This window comes from Hyaena hyaena, unplaced genomic scaffold (genome assembly GCF_003009895.1).
Source record: "Hyaena hyaena isolate Hyena2069 unplaced genomic scaffold, ASM300989v1 scaffold_1349, whole genome shotgun sequence".
In the NCBI taxonomy this organism is placed as follows: Eukaryota; Metazoa; Chordata; class Mammalia; order Carnivora; family Hyaenidae; genus Hyaena; species Hyaena hyaena.
The window spans coordinates 160,134-185,138 of NW_024081983.1; the positions used below are offsets into that span (position 1 = coordinate 160,134).

The 25,005-nt window shown below is 38.5% G+C and overlaps 1 protein-coding gene across 1 annotated transcript in view; it reads right to left on the reverse strand.

Moving 5' to 3' along the window:
• HEPH (hephaestin) overlaps positions 1-25,005 on the reverse strand; it is a 103,296-nt gene that overhangs the window by 48,179 nt on the left and 30,112 nt on the right. The window contains 3 exon segments of the mRNA XM_039223452.1: positions 10,198-10,410; positions 13,200-13,350; positions 19,154-19,365. Coding sequence (XP_039079383.1) covers positions 10,198-10,410; positions 13,200-13,350; positions 19,154-19,365 — 576 coding nt within the window.

Sequence of the window (25,005 nt, forward strand, 5' to 3'; positions counted from 1 at the left end):
AGTTGGTCACCATATATGACATTTACTAGCTATATAACCTTGAAGTAAGTTAAGCCTCTATATGTTTCAGAGGTACAGAGGGAGTCATTTTACTTATTTCACTGGGCTGTTTTAGAATTAAACATAATAATATATATATATACATTGCTTATCATAATGCACAGTAAAATTCAATAAGTAAAAGTATAAATAAGTAAATAAAACTGTAATAATTATTATTCCAAAAAATGCATTGACCAGTTGTCTCTCTCATCTACCAAGTACCAAAGAAATAAAAGTGGGCTTAAATAGATACTGAAACAAAACAAAACAAAACAACAGGGATATTTATATAAGAGGCCTTTGGAATGGCCTTCCTCAGGTTTTTACAATAAAAGGTTTGGATATCAGTCTTTTAAAAATTTTTTAAATGTTTTTAATTATTTCTGAGAGAGAGAGAGAGTGAGAGAGCAGGGAAGGGTCAGAGAGAGAGGGAGACAGAATCTGAAACAGGCTTCAGGCTCTGAGCTGGCTGTCAGCACAGAGCCCGACAGGGTGCTCGAACCCATGAACCATGAGATTATGACCTAAGTCAAAGTTGGACGCTTAAATGACTGAGCTACCCAGGGGCGCTGATATAAGTCTTTTTTTCTCTTTCATAGTTTATTATCAAGTTGGATTCTATATAACACCCAGTGTTCATCCTAACAAGTGCCCTCCTCCATGCCCATCACCCCTCTTCCCCTCTCCCCCGCCCCCATCAGCCCTCAGATTGTTCTCAGCATTCAAGAGTCTCTCATGGTTTGCCTCCCTCCCTCTCCCCAACTATTTTTCTCCTTCTCCTCCCCCATGGCCCTCCATTAAGTTTCTCATAATCTTCCTGTAAGTGGAAGCATATGGTATCTGTCTTTCTCTGATTTATTTCACTCATCATAACACCCTCAAGTTCCATCCATGTTGCTACACATGGCCAGATTTCATTGTTTCTCATCACCATGTAGTATTCCATTGTATAGATAAACCACATCTTCTTGATCCATTCATCAGGTGATGGACGCTTAGGCTCTTTCCATGATTTGGCTATTATTGAAAGTGCTGCTATTAACATTGGGGTACATGTGCTTTTATGCATCAGCACTCCTGTATCCCTTGGGTAAATACCCAGCAGTGCTATTGCTGGGTCCTTGGGGAGTTCTAGTGTTAATTTTTTGATGAACCTCCACACTGTTTTCCAGAAGAGCTGTACCAGTTTACATTCCCACCAACAGTGTAGGAGGGTGCCCGTTTCTCCACATCCTCGCCAGCATCTATAGTCTTCTGATTTGTTCATTTTTGCCACTCTGACCGGCATGAGGTGGCATCTCAGTGTGGTTTTTATTCATATTTCCCTGATGATAAGTGACATTGAGTACGGTTACATGTGTCTGTCGGCCATCTGGATGTCCTCTTTGGAGAAGTGTCTGTTCATGTCTTCTGCCCATTTCTTCACTGGATTATTTGATTTTCAGGTGTGGAGTTTGGTGAGTTCCTTATAGATATTGGATAGTAGCCCTTTTTCTGATATGTCATTTGCAACTATCTTTTTCCATTCTGTCAGTTGCCTATTAGATTTATTGATTGTTTTTCCTTGCTGTGCAGAAGCTTTTTATCTTGATGAGGTCCCAGTAGTTTATTTTTGCTCTTGATTCCCTTGCCTTTGGGGATGTGTCAAGTAAGAAGCTGCTGTGGTTAGGGACAAGGAGGTTGTTTTCTGCTTTTTCCTCTAGGGTTTTTATAGTTACCCGTCTCACATTCAGGTCTTTTATCCATTTTGAGTTTATTTTTGTTTATAGTGTGAGACAGTGATCCAGTTTCATTCTTCTGCATGTTGATGTCCAGTTGTCCCAGCACCATCTGTTAAAGAGGCTGTCTTTTTTCCATTGGATACTCTTACCCGCTTTGTCAAAGATTAATTGGCCGTACATTTGTGGGTCCAATTCTGAGTTCTGAATTCTATTCCATTGGTATATGTGTCTGTTTCTGTGCCATAGATATAAGTCTTAAATGTCAGAGTTGTGAGGATGCATGGAACTGATATCAAACACCAGTCTTTCTATGTCAGGAACATTAAGGCTTATAGAATGTTGATCAGAAGCTGAATTTCTTAGAACATTTTTTTTCATCATTCCTTTCCTTAGTCCCCACTGCCTATCCCATCACTACAAACTATTTCCCCTCATTTTTGAAGCCTTCTATGAGCAGCTCCAGACTATGATTCAGTCCCAAATGCAACCAGTGATCCAGCTAAATCTGTTCCTGACTTCCCTTATCACATATCCCATTTTTATCTTGGAATTTTCACTCATGTTATTATTCCTTTCCTAGAATGTACCTGCCCATCCCTCCCACAAATATCTAAGAGATCTCTCATTTTCCAAAACCCAACTCATGTTTCATTTCTTCAAGAAAGCTCTCCATGACTATTCTGGCCCACAATGACCTCTACATTCTTGGCCTCTCTATTTTTAAGTCACTTTACATCTAAACCATACGGTTAAGGACTAAGTGCTCCTCTCTTTACAAAACAGTTCTTTCCACTCATTTATAGACATCTTGAAATAATCTATTCTTTTATTTCCACAACTACTTCCCAACTCTTCTATGTCTCCAACCCTCCCACATCTATTCCATCAATGAATCCTTAAAAATTACTCTTCCATTTTCACCCTCACTCCCCTAGTCAAAGCCACCATCATCTCTCACGTGGAAAATTTCAAAAGTATACCAAGTGTCTTCTTTGCTTCTCCCCCTTCCTTTTTAAACCATTCCTCATACAGGACTCATGCTAATGTTTCTTTCATACTCAGAATGTAATCCAACCTCTTAACTATAGTCTACAAGACCCTACATAATATGACTCTTGCCAACTTGATATAATGTCAATCACTTTCCCAGCTTACCACAATCCAACTGTACTGATCTTTCTGACCCATAGGAATCCATGCTTATTACCATCTTAGGACATTTGCACTTGCTCATCCCTCTGTTTGAAATATTCTGCTCAGAAAACTTTATATAGCTCTCCCCTCATTATTTAGGCCTTAGCTTAAATATCACATTCTCAAACAGGCATTCCTGATCATCCTGTCTAAAGGAATGAGTCTCCTAACATCACATCACTATATTTTATTTCCTTCATGGCATATATCACAATCTAAATTTATTTTATTGTTTTCTGTATGTTTTGATGTGTTTATTGTGGATCTTATTTGAGAATAAGAATCATTCTGTCTTTTCACCTTTATTCCCCAGTGTTAACACATTGAAAGTATGTAATAAATATGTTCTGAGTGAATCAATGTATGTACAAATAAATGTTTATATATGCTGCCCAAAAGTCATAGATCAGGGTTTCGTGTGGAGAAGAAAGTCTTATGATCACTGATGGGGAGGAAAACAAATAAAAGACATTCTGGGAAGCCATGTGACTTTGTACTGGTACATTATCTAAATTTTTTAATATGGACATTGTTATCCAAGCCACTTTTTCAACATTCTTCTGTCCTTGGAATCTGAACCTCCTCCTAACTCTTTGAGCAGTTATTTTCTGGCCCCTTACTTCGGCTTCTCTTCTCCTTCTTACCTCTTAAATGTTGATTTCTGAATTAAGTTTTCTTTTCTATCACTTTATATGCTTATGGACATAAACTATGAGAACATTCAAATTTGCTCTCTATCCCGGACTTTATTTACAAGCTTTACACTTCTATCCATAACTACCTACTGTGAAATCCACACCACCTGTATTCAGCAGGAACTTAAAGATGTACATGCCCTCCAAATGAGTACTTTCTACCTAAACCTTATTACCCTGCCCTTGTTTATGTATTTGTTTATTTGGTTAATTGTGTCACCATACATATAATACATAAGCTATAAACTTCGTGCATCTTTTATTCTTGCTCAGCCTCTCAGACAAGTTCTGTAATTTCTCTCTCAAATGTCCCTTAACTGTACCCCTTCTTCCCATATTGCTTCTAACCATTGGTAGACTCTCATCACCTCTTTCAGTAGCCTCCTATTTTACATCCCCTTAAGTCTTACTTCTCAGTATTCCTTCACAGGGATGCTAGTAGCATTTTTGCATGGGATTATTCTTCATTGTTTAAGACTGTACTATATATTTCAGAAAGTTTTAGCCTCTCTGACTCCCACTTTCTAAATAATAGTATGACTCCCTCCATATGCCCTGTCATTGTGACAACTAAAAGTACCTCCACACATTTCCAAACACCTTTTAGCATAATGCCTTGAGTTGAACATCACTGAATAAAATCAATTTATGTAACCCTATTCAGGCAGATGCTTCTTCCAAGTCACTACCGTAACCTTCCTGCTGCCTGTAATAATGCCCTCTTCACCAGCCATCCATTCCCTTTCCTTACTGGGTGACAGTATACTCATACTTAAATGATCAGTTTGAATGTCTGAATCTCTAAAAAAGCTTTACTCCACAAGTCAGACAGAATTTGTTATAGCATGGTGTGTATTACCATAGTTCTTGGCATAATGATGTCATCATCTCCTTTCCACGTTAAGTATGAGCTGCCTAATTCATCTTAACATCCCTAGTATCTAGACCGGTAAGTGGAAGAAAACATATTAATTATGTTTTGTGAAAATATAATTGTAAAATAAAAGAAAATAAGAGGTGAAGAATAAAAATGAAGAAAAAACAGAGAGGAAAACAGAGAGAGAGAAAAGATACAGATTGAAGGAAAAATGATAAAGAAGAAAATAAGAGGAAGGGAAAGGAAAAATAAATAAATAAAACAGAAAGGAAGACAAAGAAATTAAAAAAAGGGAGGGAATGGGAGGGAAGGTAAGCCAAAAAGGATGGAAAAACAAAGGAAGAAAGAAAAGGAGTAAAAAGAAGAGAAGAAAGGTAAGGGAAGGAAAAAAGAGAAAGAGAAAAAAAAAAGAAGAGAGATAAAAATAATGGAAGAAGATGAAAAATAAGAAAAGACAAAGTAAGATACATAAAAATAGATGGAAGTGAAAGAAGGAAAGAATGAACAAATTAAGAGGGATAAGAAATGAAAGATAAAAATACACGAGAAAGGCAACAATTAATAAAATTAAAAGGCAGCCTACAGAATGGGAGAAGATATTTGTAAATGACATCTGATAAAGAGTTAGTAGCCAATACCTTATAAAGAACTTATCAAACTCAAAACCTCTCAAAATAAATAATCCAGTTAAGAAATGGCAGAAGACATGAACAGAAATTTTTCCAAAAAAAGACATCCAGATGGCTAACAGACACATGAAAAGGTGCTCAACATCACTCATCAAAACCACGATGAGATACCATCACACACCTGTCAGAATGACTAAAATGAACAACACAGGAATCTACAGATGTTGATGAGGATAGGGAGAAAGGGGAACCCTCTTGCATCATTGGTGGGAGTACAAAGTGGTGCAGCCACTCTGGAAAACAGTATGGAAGTTACTAAATAAGTTAAAAATAGACCTACCCTAAGACCCAGCAATTACACTACTAAGCATTTACCCAAAAGATACAAAAGATACAGATTCAAAGGGGCACATGCACTCCGATGTTTACAGAAGCATTATCAACAAGTGTCCAACTATGGAAAGAGCTCAAATGTCCATGTAGAGCTCAAATGTCCATGTCTATCGACTTATGAATGAATAAAGAAGATGTGAGGTGCTGTACACACACAGAAACACACACACACACACACATTGTATCATATATAATGGAATATTATTCAGCCATCAAAGATAATGATATCTTGTCATTTGCAACAATGTGTATGGAGCTAGAGTGTATTATGCTAAGTGAAATAAGTCAGAGAATATATAAATTTATATGTATATCATCTTCTTTATGCATTCATTAGTGGATGGACATTTGGGCTCTCTCCATAGTTTGACTACTGTTAATAATGCTGCTGTAAACTATGGGGTGCATGTGCCTCTTCGAATCTGTACTTTTATATCTTTTGGGCAAATACCTAATAGTGCAATTCCTGGGTCATAGGATTGTTCTATTTTTAATTTTTTGAGTTACATTCCAAACTATTCACCAGATTGGCTTCACCAGTTTGCATTCTGACCAATGGTACAAGAGGGTTCTGCTTTCTCCACATTCTCACCAATAGCTGTTGTTTCTTGAGTTATTAATTTTAGCCATTTTGACAGGTATGAGGTGATATCTCACCATGGATTTTATTTGCATTTCCCTGATGATGAGTAATGTTGAGCATCTTTTCATGTGTCTGTTAGCCATTCAGATGTCTTCTTTGGAAAACTGTCTTCATGTCTTCTGTCCATTTCTTTTTTTTTAATGTTTTATTTACTTCTGAGAGACAGCATGAGCAGGGGAGGGTCAGAGAGAGAGGGAGACGCAGAATCTGAAACAAGTTCCAGGCTCTGAGCTAGCTGTCAGCACAGAGCCCGACGCGTGGCTCAAACCCACGAACTGTGAGATCATGACCTGAGCCGAAGTTGGATGCCCAACCGACTGAGCCACCCAGGTGCCCCATTTCTTTCTTTTTTTTCAATATAGTTTATTGTCACATTGGTTTCCATATAACACCCAGTGCTCATCCCAACAAGTGCCCTCCTCCATGCCTATCACCCATTTTCTCCTCTCCCCCACCCTCTATCAACCCTCAGTTTGTTCTCAGTATTTAAGAGTCTCTTATACTTTGCCTCCCTCTCTCTCCTTAACTATTTTTTCCCCTTCCTCACCCCTATGGTCCTCTGTAGTCTTTCTCTGCCTGACTAATTTCACTTAGCATAATACTCTCGAGTACCATCCACGTTTCTACAAATAGCCAGATTTCATTCTTTCTTATTGCCATGTAGTATAGATATATTGTATAGATAAACCACATCTTCTTGGTCCATTTGTCAGCTGATGGACATTTAGGCTCTTTTCATGATTTGTCTATAGTTGAAAGTGCTGCTATGAACATTGGGGTACATGTGCTCTTATGCATCAGCACTCCTGTATCTATTGGATACATTCCTAGCAGTGCTATTGCTGGGTCATAGGGGAGTTCTACTGTTAGTTTTTTGAGGAACCTTCACAAGTTTTCCAGAGTGGCTGCACCAGTTATCTGCTCATTTCTTAACTGGTTTATTTGTTTATGTGTCTTAAGTTTAATATGTTCTTTATATATTTTGGACACTAATCTTTTATCAGCTATGTTACCTGAAAATATGTTCTCCCATTCCATATGCTGTCTTTTAGTTTTTTTTTTTTTTTTTCCTTCACTGTAAGAAGCTTTTTATCTTGATGAGTTCCCAATAGTTCACATTTGCTTTTGTTTCCCTTGCCCTCAGCGACGTTTCTAGTAAGAATTGCTCTGGCTGAGGTCAAAAAGTCCAGTGGTGAAAATTCTGTAGGATTTTGAAGGTTAGTGTTTCTTATATTAAGCTGTATTTTTTTCAATCTGATATTATCTGTTATTAACATGAAGCATGTGGTTGAATATTGTTTAATGTTAAATATTTGTATTTAAAGAGAATTATTAGAATTTTTATTATTAAATATTTGATGTAAAAAAAGATAAGAAAAACAAAAAGAGAGGATGGATGAGGAAGAGGAAAAATGAGAAAGGGCAGGAAAAAGGAGCAGTGGGAAGAAAAGAAGTTTTAAAAGGGGGGGAAGAGAGGAATGATAAGGAAAGCTCCAATGGTGAAGGATGGGAAAGACACCCTTAAGGACAGGGCAACAATAAATAATGAATTCTTCTCTTTGCTGCTGAGAAATCTAACATGAATTGGGTGGAAGTAACATATTACAAGCCCTAGCTTTTTATCAGCCAGTTTCCCTGCCTATTAAGATTCCAGTGTTGGGGGCGCCTGGTGGCTCAGTTGGTTAAGGGTCCGACTTCAGCTCAGGTCATGATCTCACGGTTTCTGGGTTCGAGCCCTACGTCGGGTTCTGTGCTGACTGCCAGCTCAGAGCCTGGAGTCTGTTTCAGATTCCACATCTCCCTCTCTCTCTCTGACCCTCCCGTGCTCAAGCTCTCTCTCTCTCTCTTAGAAATAAATAATAAAAATATTAAATAATTTTTTTTAAATTCCAGGATCATTAGTTAGTTATGTATATCTGTATAATATATATTGGTTGTATATATATATATATATATATACCAATTCCCATTGCTACTCCTTCCTCTAGAATTCCTCTAGAATTTCAAAGTCAAATTCTTGTGCTGCCTTTTCCATTAACTCAGTAATTTTGTGTTGTGTTTGGAGAGCTACTCCTAATGGTCTCTCTCAATCTTCGCTGGAGATCAAGTCCCCAGGGAAAGAATGAAGGAGACTTCAGATTCAAGAGATCATCTAGGAGTAATAATCAAAGCTTGATGGTGAAAAGGCAAGACAGTAAGAAAAATATAAAGTCAAGATATTTAACCTGAGTAAATCATCACCCTCTCCATCCAGGTCTCTGTCTTTTCCTATCAGTAGTAAAGTAACTAAATAGAGATTATCTCAAAAGTGTTCTACCACTTCCTCCAATCCATTACTCATGCATTCTTGATAAAGATAAAAGAATTTGAAAGGTCTGGAAAATGCAAAGGTAAAAAGAGTTTGGGCCTTTGCTAATAATTAAGGAATCTTGACCAAGAATAACCTTTCAAGTCTTTAATCAACCCATTCACTCTCTTTCCCCCCATATGACCAATTAGAATGTTTTTAAACCATCAGCAGCAACCCTTCTTGGGCCTCCTTTGATGTGGTATAAAAATAATTCATTTATCCAAAGTAGGAGTAAGCATGGGGAGACATATAGACTTGGCTGGGGAGCCTGGCTAATTTTGCAGGAAGGAGAGTAAACCTAGGGTTTGGTTTGGGGATCAAAGCTAGAGAGGAGGGTCTTTTGTCTTCCCCTTCCTCTTTTGCTTCTTCTCTGACTTCTCTTCCTTCCTTCCTTCCTTCCTTCCTTCCTTCCTTCCTTCCTTCCTTCTTTCCTTTTTCCTTCCTGGAAAGTCTTTCTCATTTAGAAGTTTCCCACCCTAGGCCTTACTACAAACATTTATGTCTGTTTTTTTTTTTTCCATCTCCATAAACCATTGTTTCTAATTTACTAGAAACAACTCTCCTTAACCAAGAAATTATCCCAGGTAAATGAACAGAAATGAAGTCCCAAGAAGTCTGTGGAGACCACCTTTATGTCAAATGTTTTTCAAACCTAGTGCCAGAATGAAATTATTAAATTGTCAGGGAGATTTGTTTGGTTCAGGATATTTTTTCCAAATCCAAATGTATTTTCCAGAACTAAAATAAAGGTTTAGTGGAGACTGTATGGAACTGACAGATTTTTCTGGCAAATGCTATTGCAACCTACTGCCTAAAAAAATAATACCGCTAGGAACTGAAAATAAAAAGTACTATTACATTATAAAATGTCAGAGATAGATGGACTCTAAAGGAATATTCTAGTCAATTTTCTTTATGAAAGAAGGATAGGGAAATTATGAAATGGGATAGAGAAAGAAGGGGAAAGGGAGGGGAATGAACAATGGGAGAGAGAGAGGGAGGGAGAGAAAGGAAAGGAATGGGGGAGGAAAAGGGGAAGATGGGAAAGGACAGAGAGGTAGGGAGGGAGGGAGGGTGGTGGGACAGAGAAAGAAAGAAGAAAGAAATCCAGCCACAGGGTGGGGGTTGGTTAGACCAAAATGAAATAGCAAATTAATGAATGACCTTGGGCTAAAAGTTTTATGTTCTTATTCCTGGGCTGAAACTGTTACAGCACACCGCACCCCTCTCCCACCAGAAGTTTGCACAAATCCTCACAGAATATTAGAGTTAAAAGCACTTTATATATAGGTACATCTCGTGGACCTCCCTCACAAAGCAAGGAGTTTATCTATAAAATTTCTACGTAACCATGGGAGTGCACAGCCAAGTCCACCCTCTACCTATATAAGAATTGCCCTGTTGCCATGCAGTATCCATATTTATTTCCTGTTTTTCCAGAAAACAGCTTCCTAAGCTCTACTTTTTGCCTACAGCTAAGAAAAATATCCAAATAACCAGAACATAGAGTGCACATTGAGGAGAGAGAAGTCAGGAGTGTTTTGAAAACTTCCCATGAATTCTCAACTTGTCTTTTCTCTTCACCTGCCTCCCTCACCCAGCACCATGCCCAACAGAGCCTCTCAGCCTAGGGCCAGATGTTAAGTCACTTACCAGGGTTGTCAGGCTGCATGATGGCCATGGCAAAGGTATGAGGGAAGAGCATGGCTGCACTTTTCCTCATACCCTGAAGCTGCACAGTGTTGCCCTGGAACATGACTCCATGCACGTCAGTCTCTGTGCCCAGGCCAAGCAGGTGCCAGGCCACTGTGTCACCCTTGCACATGTCCAGCCTGGGCAGGTTAGAGAACATAAACCCATTAATGGCTGGAAAACAAAAATGCAAGACAAAACAGGAAGATGAGAACAGATTCCTCAGGCACTGGCCAGCAGCATAGCATCAGTTCTGTACTATGGTTTCCCACAAATTTTTTTTTTAGTTTCTATTACCCAATTTATTTAAATTATTACTAAATTAGTAGACTGTGCTAAGCTAACAGAAAGAGAAGAAAACTTTTCAATCTTTTGTTTTCAAGTTTCACCAGATGTTTAGAAAAGATTAGCATAACTTCTTAGAACTTTGTAGGAAATGTAAGGCTTATTGTTACAGCTGTCCTTGAGTATAATTTGTAGGGAGGATTTTAAGTCTTTGGGCTCTAATTTTTTGATCTGAACAAGTCATTTGATAATGGACTTATGCATTGATCAGGGTATGGCAGCCTTTGGCCAACCTACTATGGAGGGCTAGCTAAAAATTTAGAGACGTTCGGGCATAAGGATTCACACAATTTTAAATTTAAGGTTAATCCTCAACTCCTCTGCCTTTTTCGGTAAGCCACCTTAGTTCTACTTATAAAGATCTGCCTCTTTGGGATAAGGGCCCAACTGTCTTTCGGAACTCACCCTCTGCCCCTCCTATACCACACTTCACATTCTTGCAAAACTGAAATTCTTTCTACTACCACAACTCTTCCCCCCCTTTCTCTCTCTCTGTCTCTCTCTCTCTCCCTCTCTCTCTCTCTCTCTCTCTCTCTCTCTCACACACACACACACACACACACACACACAGATACCAGCCTCTACTATTCCCACTCTTTTGAAACTCTCCTCCATTGGCCTCTGTGGCATCACACTTTCCTGGTTTTCTTACAACCTTTCTGATTATTCCTCTTTCATCTTGTTCTTGTACTTCACCCTCCATAAAGTTTTGGGGTTCCCTCAAGTTTCCATATTCATATTTCAATCTGCCTTTTTTTCCTCACTTCACTGTTACTGCCCAGTATCTGGATCTCATCATTTCTGGCCTGAACTCCCTCAAAAGCCCTATCCCTGGTGCCTTTGCCTTTAGTATATCCTCCTACCTATCTCACACAGAGCCACACACTATTCCTGTGAGCTTTATTTGTCTCTGTATCCCCAAGGCCTTAAACATGCTAGGTGCTTACAAAACATATGTTGATTTTTCACACACTATTCCCTCTATCTGGAATAACATTTTTCTCTGGTTTCTCTACAACAAACTGCTACTCATCCATTATGCCTCAGCTCAAATGTCACCTCCCCTGTGAAACAGAGCTATTTCTCTCTCCCCCATCTTCTTCTCTCTCACTTCCATGAAATTTTCCCCTTACAAAATTCTTCCATATCACTTATCACAGAGTCCAATGATTTATTTACAAGTGTATCTCCCACACTAGATTGACCTAGAAGGAAGCACTTTTTTTTTTTTTTCTGTATTGGTGTGACTGCCCAAGGGCCTGACATGCCGTCTGGTACCACTCACACTCTCCATAAATTCAAACTGAAATTAACTTGGTTCACAAGACTGGTTTACTTTTTCCAGCTGATATAACTGACTGGTGATGAGAACCAAGAAATACAGTCAAAAGACAACATACTCATTCATGACTCCCTCCCTTACTTTAAACTCCTCTTGAAAATACTGAGAGGCCTGCTTAAAGCTGACCCCTTTTCAATGTCCTCACATCCACTGGAACCACCTTTAGTGAGTAACCTTACTTGGTAATTCCTCAAAATGCTGATGAGAACGTTGCTAATCTCTTGATTCTGCTTCCCTTGCCTGTAATGCATAATTGAAAACCTATTTAGCTTTTGAAACCAGATCAAGAACTCCATTCTCCCAAGAATCCTTTATTTTGAATTGTTCTTCATTAACTTTCTCCTATGAATTACATGTCACTTGGAAGCTGTTTCACATAAGTTAGTACTTAATTATACTTGGTCTTGGATTGTTCTATAATTATTTCATGTGTGTATGTGTGTTATTAGTCTTATTTCATCGCAAAATGCTGGGAGTTCTTTGCAAACTGGGATGTGTCTTCCCATTTACTCACTCACCCATCTACATACCTACTCATTAATTCGATAGTTCATTTGCTCAATAATAATTTACTTTGTATTAGAAAATGTAGACTATACAGAGCAACAAACAATACCCACCTTTCAAGAAACTACACTCTAGCAGAAGTCAAAAGGCATGTAACAAATAACTATATAGAACATGCTATTAAAATAATCTGATAAAAATCAATAATGGTTCAGAAGAGGGTGTCCTGGGATTGGGTGATAAAAAATGGTTACATGGATGAAGTACTTTTGAGTAAGACGTTAGAGAATGGAAAGAATTTCCACCAGCTAAACGCAAAAATATAAGAAAAGGCACTTAAACTGGAGGGCAAAGCACTGTAAAAGCATGAAGTCAGAAAAATACAAGTTATGTATATAAAGAGAAAAATAGCCCCGTTTGGCAGGAGTATAGAGTTGGGAGATAAGCGTAGTGGTCAATAACGGAGATGATAAGACTGGAAAGGTATCATCCCAGCTCACTCTCTTCACTCTCTACTGGATACCTTGTTTGCAATTTTCATTTCATAGCACCTTTCTTCCAATGTCTCCCATACTGTGTAACACAAGATACAGTCCAAGAAGGTGCAAATTGTAAGACATGTTGTCTTAGAATTCTTCAAGCTAGCTCATCTTTTGGGTAGAGCTGACCATGGGTGCATTGCTTTCACAGATGGGACATGATTAAGGCTACTTTAGGTTTTTACTTATAGCCTCACAATTGTATCTCAGGGCAAGAGCACTCCCCATACCATGCATCCGATTGGAGTCTTGGAAGCCTTTGACATCCTCTGAGAGCAGTTGGGGATCCAACATTGCAGTTGCTTGATTGGCATTGCTATACCAGCTCTTGTTTTCATCCAACACAGTAAAAAGGAGAAAAAATTCCTTATCGATCCCTTTCTGTAGGTCCATGGAAGAGAGCATAGGAAAAAAAAGACAATAGTTTCAGCAGTTGTGGGTTGTGCAACTCCAGATCTAAAAAGCCTGGATTCTTTCCTATTTATTTTTCCAGATACAGAACCAAGCCCATACCACCTACTTAGGGCTGTAGTTGTCATTACACAGTTTTTCCTCTGGCAATTTCAATTTTTTTAATGTTTATTTATTTTTGAAAGAGAAAGAGACAAATTGCAAAGAGTAAGGGGCATAAAGAGAGGGAGACATAGAATCTGAAGTGAGGTCCAGGCTCCAAGCTGTCAGCGCAGAGCTCAATGCAGGGCTCAAATCCACAAACTGTGAGATCATTACCTGAGCCAAAGTTGGATGTTCAGCCATCTGAGCCACCCAGGCTCCCCTCCTCTGATAATTTCAAACTGAAGGTGGGTGAAAGAGATCAGAAAAAATTGACAAAACTGTAGGGGAGGAATATATTAAAGTGGACAGGGAAGAAGTGCAAGATGGGGATTATGAAGAAATAAAAAATGTGATGGAAGAGAGCCTGGAGTCACCTGGGGAAAGTTTTGGGGCAAGGTGTGTTGCTGGGAGATCAAGAGAGGACTCTGACCAGAGGGGATTAGAAAATAAAAAGTTATATAATTGTTATTAATGTGCTGTCATCATCATCATCATCATCACTATTATTATTACATCTAACATTTACTTAGGGCTTATTATGTGCCAGACACTGCTGTAAAGCCCTTCACATGTATTATTTTAATTAATCTTCGCAAAAATCCAAGATACTTGCTTTTGTTGTTAACCTTTACCACAGATGAAGAAGCTGAGGCAAACGGAGGTTAAGCAACTTGCCCAAGGTTATACAGTTAGAAATGGTGAAATGGACATGAAGGAGCACAAACAAATATTAAAAGAGATTTAGGAATTAGGATCACAGTGGACAATGACATGCATAATAATGGAATTGGACAACTATCTTACATCATACACAACAATAAATTCAAAATGGATAAAAGACCTGAATGTGAGATGGGAAACCATGAAAAATCCTACAGGAGAAAACAGACAGCAACCTCTTTGACCTCAGCCACAGCAATTTCTTACTAGACAAATCTCCAGATGCAAGGGAAATAAAAGCAAAAATGAATTATTGGGACCTCATCAAGATAAAAGTCTTCTGGAAGAGAAATAGTAAAAATTAGAGCAGAAATAAACAACATAGAGACCAAAGAAACCATTGAACAGATCAATGAAACCAAGAGTTGGTTTTTTGAAAAAGTAAACAAAATTGACAAACCTCTAGCCAGGCTTATCAAAAAGAAAAGAGAGAGCACCCAAATAGACAAAATTATGAATGAAAATGGACTTATTACAACCAACCCCTCAGAAATACAAGCAATTATCAGGGAATACTATGAAAAATTATATGCCAACAAATTGGACAACTTAGAAGAAATGGACAAATTCCTAAACACACACTCACTACCAAAATTCACACGGGAAGAAATAGAAAACCTGAACAGACCCATAACGAGTGAAGAAATCGAATCAGTGATCAAAAATCTCCCAACAAATAAGAGCCCTGGACCTGATGGTTTCCCTGGGGAATTCTACCAGACATTTAAAACAGAATTAATCCCAATTCTTCTCAAGCTATTCCAAAAAATAGAAGTCGAAGGAAAACTCCCGGACTCATTTTATGAAGCCAGCATCACTCTGATTCCCAAGCCAGACAGAGATCCAACAAAAAAAGAGAACTATAGGCCAATATCCTTGATGAATACGGATGCAAAAATTCTCAACAAGATCCTTGCAAATCGAATCCAGCAGCATATCAAAAGAATCATCCACCAAGATCAAGTGGGATTCATTCCTGGGTTACAGGGCTGGTTCAACATTCGCAAATCAATCAATGTGATCCATCATATCAATAAAAGAAAAGATAAAAACCATATGATCCTGTCAATAGATGCAGAAAAAGCATTTGACAAAATACAGCATCCCTTCTTAATAAAGACTCTCGAGAAAGTTGGGATAGAAGGAACCTACTTAAACATCATCAAAGCCATCTATGAGAAGCCTTCAGCTAACATCATCCTCAACGGGGAAAAACTGAGAGCTTTCCCCCTGAGATCAGGAACACGACAGGGATGTCCACTCTCACCACTGTTGTTTAACATAGTGCTGGAAGTCCTAGCATCAGCCATCAGACAACAAAAGGAAATCAAAGGCATCAGAATTGGCAAAGAGGAAGTCAAACTTTCACTCTTCGCAGATGACATGATACTCTACATAGAAAACCCGACAGACTCCACCAGAAGCCTACTAGAACTGATCCAAGAATTCAGCCAAGTTGCAGGGTACAAAATCAACGTACAGAAATCGGTTGCATTTTTATACACCAACAATGAAGCAACAGAAAGAGAAATCAAGAAACTGATCCCATTCACAATTGCACAAAAAACCATAAAATACCTCGGAATAAACCTAACCAAGGATACAAGAGATCTGTATGATGAAAACTATAGAAAACTTATGAAGGAAATTGAAGAAGACACAAAGAAATGGAAAAACATTCCATGCTCATGGATAGGAAGAATAAATATAGTTAAGATGTCATTACTACCTAAAGCACTCTACACATTCAATGCAATTCCAATCAAAATTGCACCAGCATACTTCTCAAAACTAGAACAAACTATCCAAAAATTTGTATGGAACCACAAAAGACCCCGAATAGCCAAAGTAATACTGAAAAATAAAACCAAAACGGGAGGTATCACCATCCCAGACTTCAGCCTCTACTACAAAGCTGTCATCCTCAAGACAGTATGGTATTGGCACAAAAACAGACACATAGACCAATGGAACAGAATTGAGAACTCAGAAGTGGACCCAAAAGTATACAGCCAACTGATCTTTGACAAAGCAGGAAAGAATATCCAATGGAAAAAAGACAGCCTTTTTAACAGATGGTGTTGGGAGAACTGGACAGCAACATGCAGAAGAATGAAACTAGATCATTTTCTCACACCATGCACAAAAATCAACTCAAAATGGATAAAGGACCTGAACGTGAGACAGGAAACTATCAACACCCTAGAGGAGAAAGCAGGAAACAACCTCCTTGACCTCCACCGCAGCAACTTCTTACTTGACACATCCCCAAAAGCAAGGGAATCGAGAGCAAAAATAAACTGTTGGGACCTCATCAAGATTAAAAGCTTCTGCACAGCCAAGGAAACAACCCAGAAAATTAATAGGCAACCAACGGAATGGGAAAAGATAGTTGCAAATGACATATCAGATAAAGGGTTAATATCCAGAATCTATAAGGAACTCACCAAACTCCACGCCCGAAAAACAAACAACCCAGTGAAGAAATGGGCAGAAGACATGAACAGACACTTCTCCAAAGAGGACATCCAGATGGCCAACAGACACATGAAACGATGCTCAGCATCCCTCCTCATCAGGGAAATACAAATCAAAACCACACTGAGATACCACCTCACGCCAGTCAGAGTGGCTAAAATGAGCAAATCAGAGAACTCTAGATGCTGGCGAGGATGTGGAGAAACGGGCACCCTCCTGCACTGTTGGTGGGAATGTAAACTGGTACAGCCCCTCTGGAAAACAGTGTGGAGGTTCCTCAGGAAACTAACAATAGAACTCCCTTATGACCCAGCAATAGCACTGCTAGGAATTTACCCAAGGGATACAGAAATGCTGAGGCATAGGAGCACATGTACCCCAATGTTCATAGCAGCACTCTCCACAATAGCTAAAACATGGAAAGAGCCTAAGTGTCCATCAACAGATGAATGGATCAAGAAGATGTGGTTTATCTATACCATGGAATACTACATGGCAATGAGAAACAATGAAATCTGGCCATGTGTAGCAACATGGATGGACCTTGAGGGTGTTATGCTGAGCGAAATAAGTCAGGCAGAGAAGGACAAATACCATATGTTTGCACGTATAGGAGGATTAGGAGGAACTTGACGGAGGACCAAGGGGGAGAAGAAGGGCGGAAATGGTGGGGGAAAGGGAGAGAGGCAAACCATGAGAGACTCTTGAATGCTGACAAAAACTGAGGACTGATGGATGTGGGGGGGAGGAGGGGATGCGCATGAAGGAGGGCACTTTGGGGATGAGCACTGAGTGTTATGTAGAAACTAATTTGACAATAAACTATTTGTAAAAAAAAAAAAAATTAAAATAGAAAAAAAAAAAAGATAAAAGTCTTCTGCACACTGAAGGGAACAATGAACAAAACTAAAAGGCAACCAACAGAATGGGAGACCGTTTTGCAAATGACATATCTGAAAAAGGGTTAGTATCAAAAATCCATAAAGAACTTATCAAACTCAATACCCAATAAACAAATAATCCAGTGAAGAAATGGGCAGAGACAGGAATAGACACTTGTCCAAAGAAGACATCCAGATGGCTAACAGACACAGGAACAGATGCTCAACATCACTCATCATTGAGGACATACAAATCAAAATCACAAATAGATACCATCTCACACCTGTCAGAGTGGCTAAAATCAACAACTCAGGAAACAGCAGATGTTGGTGAGGATGGGGAGAAAGGGGAACTCTTTTGCACTGTTGGTGGGAATGCAAAGTGGTGCAGCCACTCTGGAAAACAGTACGGAGGGTCCTCAAAAAATTAAAAATAGAACTACCTTATAACCCAGCTATTGCACAATTATGTATTTATCCAGAAGATATAAAAGTGCTAATTTGAAGGGGCATATGCACCCCAATGTTTATAGCAGTGCTATCAACAATAGCCAAATTATGGAAAGAGCCCAAATGTCCATCAGTTGATATGAATAGATAAAGAAGATGTGGTAATGGAATATTACTTGGTGATAAAGAAGAATGAAATCTTGCCATTTGCAGTAATGTGGATGGAACTAGAATGTAATACTAAGCGAAATAAGTCAGATAGAGAAAGACAAATATCATATGATTTTCCTCATATGTAGAATTTAAGAAATACAACAGATGAACATAGGGGAAGGGAAGGAAAAATAAGATAAAAACAGTGAGGTAGGCAAACTGTAAGTACTCTTAAATAGAGAGGGAGAAAACTGAGGATTGCTGGAGGGGAAGTGGGTGGAAGGATAGGTTAAGTGGGTGATGGGCTAAATTAAGAAAGACACTTGAGAATAGCACTTGGTATCATATTTAGAGTTGAATCAATGGGGGCACCTCGGTGGCTCAGTCAGTTAAGCGTCCGACTTCGGTTCAGGTCATGATCTCATGGTCCATGAGTTTGAGCCCCGCATCGGGCTCTGTGCTGACAGCTCAGAGCCTGGAGCCTGTTTCAGATTCTGTGTCTCCCTACCTCTGTCCTTCTCCTGCTCATGCTCTGTCTTTCAAAAATAAATAAATGTTAAAAAATACTTTTAGTGTTGAATCACTGGGCTCTATTCCTGAATCCATGACAACGCTCTATGTAAACTAACTTTAATTTCCATTTTAAAAATGAGAAAGATATTTAAAAATATTAAGATCCAGGTTTAAGGGAAACTGAGGCTTAAAAATGAGGAGGTGATGAGAGGATAAAAAATAGAAATAGAGACTAAGAATAAAAGATGTTTATGAATGAAAAAATAGCATGCAAAATAGCATGAGATCACCAAGTATTCATTTCTGATTTAATAGCTTGGTTATTTTTTTTCCATTCCCTTATCTCAGAACACATTTCCATTTTTATTTCCTATTTATCAACACAGCCTTATCTTCTTCCCAGCAGGCTTTCCAGCCATAAACCTTGGCAATACCTGTTTTCCATCTGCCCCCAAGGCACCAGCCTTGCACACCAATAGGGGCCCCACCAGACCAGAATTCGTATCTCTTATGGGATCTGCAGCAGAGAAGTACATCCAGGTGAGACAGGCAGGATCCTGAGCAGCAGGGGCAGCGTGGGAGGGGACTGTCCAGCGATATGTTACTTTCTCAAAGGGCTTAGCCACCAAGCCGAGGTTGGATGAGCCTGCAGGGGGAAAAAATGACTAATTATCATACGTGCTACAATGAGAATCAACAGCTCCAAAGTGTGGTAAATATTATAAACTGTAAGTTATTTTTGAGCAGCAGAAATATGCAATACTGAATATTAAAAAACTAACCAATGTTAGTTTCTGGTTCTGCCAATAGTTGTTATACAAACTGGGGAAATTTAAACTTTGCCAAGTTTCAGTTTTCTAAACTCATAAGACTGAAGGATTAATAGGGCCTTTAAAACTTATTTGGTCTCTCTGGTTAGGTTTATTCCTAGGTATCTGCGTGTGTGTGTGTGTGTGTGTGTGTGTGTGTGTGTGCAGTTGTAAATGGGATTGATTCCTTTATTTCTCTTTCCACTGTTTCATTATTGGTGTATACAAATGCAACCAGTTTATGTAGGTTGATTTTACATCCTGTGTCACTGCTGAATTCACATATCAGTTCTAACAATTTTTTGGTGGAGTCTTTTGAGTTTTCCATGTAAAGCATCATGTCATCTATGAAGAATGAACATTTGATTTCTGTATGCTGAAAACTATAGAATGCTTATGAACGAAATTGAAGAAGACACAAACAAATGGAAAAACATTTCATGCTCATGGATTGGAAGAAAAATATTGTTAAAATGTTGATACTACCCAAGGCAATCTACACATTCAATACAATTCCTATCAAAATAACATCAGCATTCTTCACAGAGCTAAGGCAAACAGTCTTAAAATTTGTATTGAACCAGAAAAGACCCAAATACCCAAAGTAATGTTAAAAAAGACAATCACAACTAGAGGTATAACAATTCCAGACTTCAAGCTGTATTACAAGGCTGTAATAATCAAGACAGTATGGTACTGGCACAAAAACAGACATGTAGATCAATTTGAACAGAACAGAGAACCCAGAAATGGACTAAAAAACTCTATGGCCAACTAATCTGTGATAAAGCAGAAAAAAGTATCCAATGGAAAAAAAGACAGTGTCTTCAGCAAATGGTGTTGACAAAACTGGACAGCAACATGCAGATGAATGAACCTGAACCACTTTCTTACACCATGCACAAAAATAAATTCAAAATGGATAAAAGACCTAAATATGAGACAGGAAATGATCAAAATTCACAAGCAGCAACCTCTCCGACCTTGGCAATGGGAAATTCTTCGTAGACATGTCTCCAGAGGTAAGGGAAATAAAAGCAAAAATGAATTATTGGGACCTCGTCAAGATAAAAGTCTTCTGCACACTGAAGGGAACAATGAACAAAACTAAAAGGCAACCAACAGAATGGGAGACCGTTTTGCAAATGACATATCTGAAAAAGGGTTAGTATCAAAAATCCATAAAGAACTTATCAAACTCAATACCCAATAAACAAATAATCCAGTGAAGAAATGGGCAGAGACAGGAATAGACACTTGTCCAAAGAAGACATCCAGATGGCTAACAGACACAGGAACAGATGCTCAACATCACTCATCATTGAGGACATACAAATCAAAATCACAAATAGATACCATCTCACACCTGTCAGAGTGGCTAAAATAAACAACTCAGGAAACAGCAGATGTTGGTGAGGATGGGGAGAAAGGGGAACTCTTTTGCACTGTTGGGAATGCAAAGTGGTGCAGCCACTCTGGAAAACAGTATGGAGGGTCCTCAAAAAATTAAAACTAGAGCTACCTTATAACCCAGCTATTGCACTTCTAGGTATTTATTCAAAGGATACAAAAATATTAATTTGAAGGGGCACATGCACCCCAATGTTTATAGTAGCACTGTCAATAATATGAATTAATGTAAAGAGCCCAAATGTCCATTGACTGATAAATGTATAAAGAAGATGTTACATGGCGGCACCTGGTAGCTCAGTCAGTTAAGCATCCAACTTCAGCTCAGGTCATGATCTCATGGTTTGTGGGCTTGAGCCCCATATAGGGGTCCATACTAATAGCTTAGAGCCTGCAGCCTGCTTCGGATTCTGTGTCTCCTTCCCCCCTCCCCCACTCACACTCTGTTTCTTTCTCAAAAAAAAAAAAAAAAAAACCTTCAAATTTTTTTAAAAATAGGAAGATGTTGGTGCACCTGGGTGGCTCAGTCATTTGAGTGTCCTACATTGCCTCAGGTCATGATCTCACTGTTTGCGAGTTCGAGCCACATATTAGGCTCTGTGCTGACAGGTCAGAGCCTGGAGCCTGCTTCACATTCTGTGTCTTCCTCTCTCTCAGCCCCTCCCTCACTCATGCTCTGTCTCTCTCTCTGTTTCTGTCTCTCTCTCACACACATAAACAAAACGTAAAAAATTTAAAAAATAAGATGTGATACACACACACACACACACACACACACACACACACACACTGGAATATTACTCAGTGATCAAAAAGAATGAAATCTTGCCATTTGTAACAAGTTGGATGTACTAGAATGTATTATGCTAAATGAAATACGTCAGTAAGAGAAAGACATATATCATATGATTTCACTCATATGTAGAATTTAGGAAACAAAACAGATGAACATAGGGATGGGAAGGAGCAATATCACATGATTTCACTCATATGTGGAATTTAGGAAACAAAACAGATGAACATAGGGGATGGGAAGGAACAATAAGATGAAAGCAGTGAGGAAGGCAAACCAGAAGACACTTGTTAATACAAAGAGCAAACTGGGGGTTACTGGAGGAGAGGTGGATGGAGGAATATGCTAAATGAGTAATGGGCATTAGAGAGAGCACTTGTTCAGATGAGCACTGGGTGTCAAATATCAGAGTTAAATCACTGGGCTCTATTCCTACAGCCACGACAACACTGTATGTTAACTAACCTGAATTTAAATTAATAAATTTAAAAAACTACAAAATTAAAAAAAAAAACTTATTCAGAACACTACTCATTTGAAAACGTACATTTATCTGATCTTGAACACCTATCACTATTTAAAAATCTCCAAATATGGGAGATTTACTACCTGACTTCATAGCTTGTTTCCTCTTTGAATGGTTCTGTTTAATGGACACATTTTCCCTTCTATATGCAGGTATGAGTGGATGTATATATGAAAAATAATCAATCACTAAGGCTATAATTCCTTAAGTGGATTTATAAGTCATGGTCAAATGATGCATAGAAATTTTATTAAAAAAATTAAATCTAGTAGTGGACCATAGGATACTTCTATTTTTAACTTTTTTGAGGAACCTCCATACTATTTTCCAGAGTGTCTGCACCACTTTGCATTTCCACCAACAGTGCGAGAGCATTCCCCTTTTTCCACATCCTCACCTACACCTGTTGTTTCCTATTTGTTGATTTTAGCCATTCTGACAGGTGTGAAGTGATATCTCACTGTGGTGTTGATTTCCATTTTCCTGATGATCAGTGATATTGAGCATCTTTTATTGTATCTTTTGGCAAACTGGATTGCTTCTTTGAAAAAAATGTCTATTCATCAAATGGGCATGTCTGCCCATTTTTAGTTGGATTATTCATTTACTGGCTGTTGAATTTTATGTGTACTTTATATATTTTGAATACTAATCATTTTTTTGATATGTCATTTGCAAATATCTTCTTCTATTCCGTTGGTTGCTTTTTAGTTATGTTGATTGTTTTCTTTGCTCTGAACAGTCTTTTCATCTTGATGAGGTCCCAATAGTAAATTTTTGCTTTTATTTCCCTTGCCTCAGGAGACATACCTAGACCTAGGAAGAAGTTACTAAGACCAAGGCTGAAGAGGTTACTTTCTATGTTCTTCTCTAGGATTTTTATGGTTTCAGGTCTCATTCTTAGGTATTTGATCTGAAGGAATAAAAAGAATACTAATTCAAAGGGATCCATGCACCCTGATATTTATTTACATAATATGTGAATATTACTCAGCCATATAAAAATGAATGAAATATTTCCATTTGCAATGATGTGAAGCTAGACTATTATGCTAAGTGAAATAACTGATGTAAAGAAAGACAAATACTGTATTATTTCACTGATATGTGTAATTTATAAAACAAACAAAGAGGAGGAAAATAGAAACAGAGAGGCAAACTAATGAAGAGTAGTGGGTATTGTATGGAATTGTTGAATCACTATATTTTACACTTGAAACTAATATTACATTGTATGTTAACTAACTGGAAGTCAAATAAAAAATTAAAAAATTAGACCTATTAGTAACCAAGCAAGTAGAAATGAAAATGGAAACATAACCTTTTTTTTTTTTTTTTTTGCCTATCAATGTGGCAAGCTTTTACACATTATTATAATCAAAGGGACTGAGAAGTGGTTCAGGTGGCAACTAACCCTCTCACTCCACTATAGAACAGGTAAGTGTAAATGAGAATAGATAGCCCTTTAGGAAAAAATTTTGACAAAATGTATGAAAAGACATAAGAAGGTTCAGGCCCACAGAAAAGTAAGATACACAATAAATAGTGAAATGAGCATCCAACCTAATGCAAATCAAAACAACAATGAGCTTGGTTATTGTTGTTTGCCTATAAGGTTGACATTTGACAAAAATTCAAATGGCTGTCCTGAACTGTTACTGTTGATAAAAGTCCAAATTTATGGGACTGCAAATTTTACAGATAGCAACTTGAACATAGCTATCAAAAATTTCAACCAACGGAATGGGAAAAGATAGTTGCAAATGACATATCAGATAAAGGGTTAATATCCAGAATCTATAAGGAACTCACCAAACTACACGCCCAAAAAGCAAACAACCCAGTGAAGTAATGGGCAGAAGATATGAACAGACACTTCTCCAAAGAGGACATCCAGATGGCCAACAGAAACATGAAACGATGCTCAGCATCCCTCCTCATCAGGGAAATACAAATCAAAACCACACTGAGATACCACATCAAACCAGTCAGAGTGGCTAAAATGAGCAAATCAGAGAACTCTAGATGCTGCCGAGGATGTGGAGAAACAGGCACCCTCCTACACTGTTGGGGGGAATGTAAAGTGGTACAGCCCCTCTGGAAAACAGTGTGGAGGTTCCTCAGGAAACTAACACTAGAACTCCCCTAGGACCCAGCAATAGCACTGCTAGGAATTTACCCAAGGGATACAGAAATGCTGATGCATAGGAGCACATGAACCCCAATGTTCATAGCAGCACTCTCCACAATAGCTAAAACATGGAAAGAGCCTAAGTGTCCATCAACAGATGAATGGATCAAGAAGAAGTGGTTTATCTATACAATGCAATACTACATGGCAATGAGAAAGAATGAAATCTGGCCATGTGTAGCAACATGGATGGACCTTGAGGGTGTTATGCTGAGCGAAATAAGTCAGGCAGAGAAGGACAAATATCATATGTTTGCACGTATAGGAGGATTAGGAGGAACTTGATGGAGGAACAAGGGGAGGAGAAGGGGGGAAATGGTGGGGGAAAGGGAGAGAGGCAAACCATGAGAGACTCTTGAATGCTGACAAAAACTGAGGACTGATGGATGTGGGGGGGAGGGGGAAATGGGCATGGAGGAGGGCACTTGTGGGGATGAGCACTGAGTGTTATGTGGAAACTAATTTGACAATAAACTATTTGTAAAAAAAAAAAAAATTCAATGTGGGGGTGTCTGGGTGGCTCAGTCGGTTAAGCGTCCGACTTCGGCTCAGGTCAT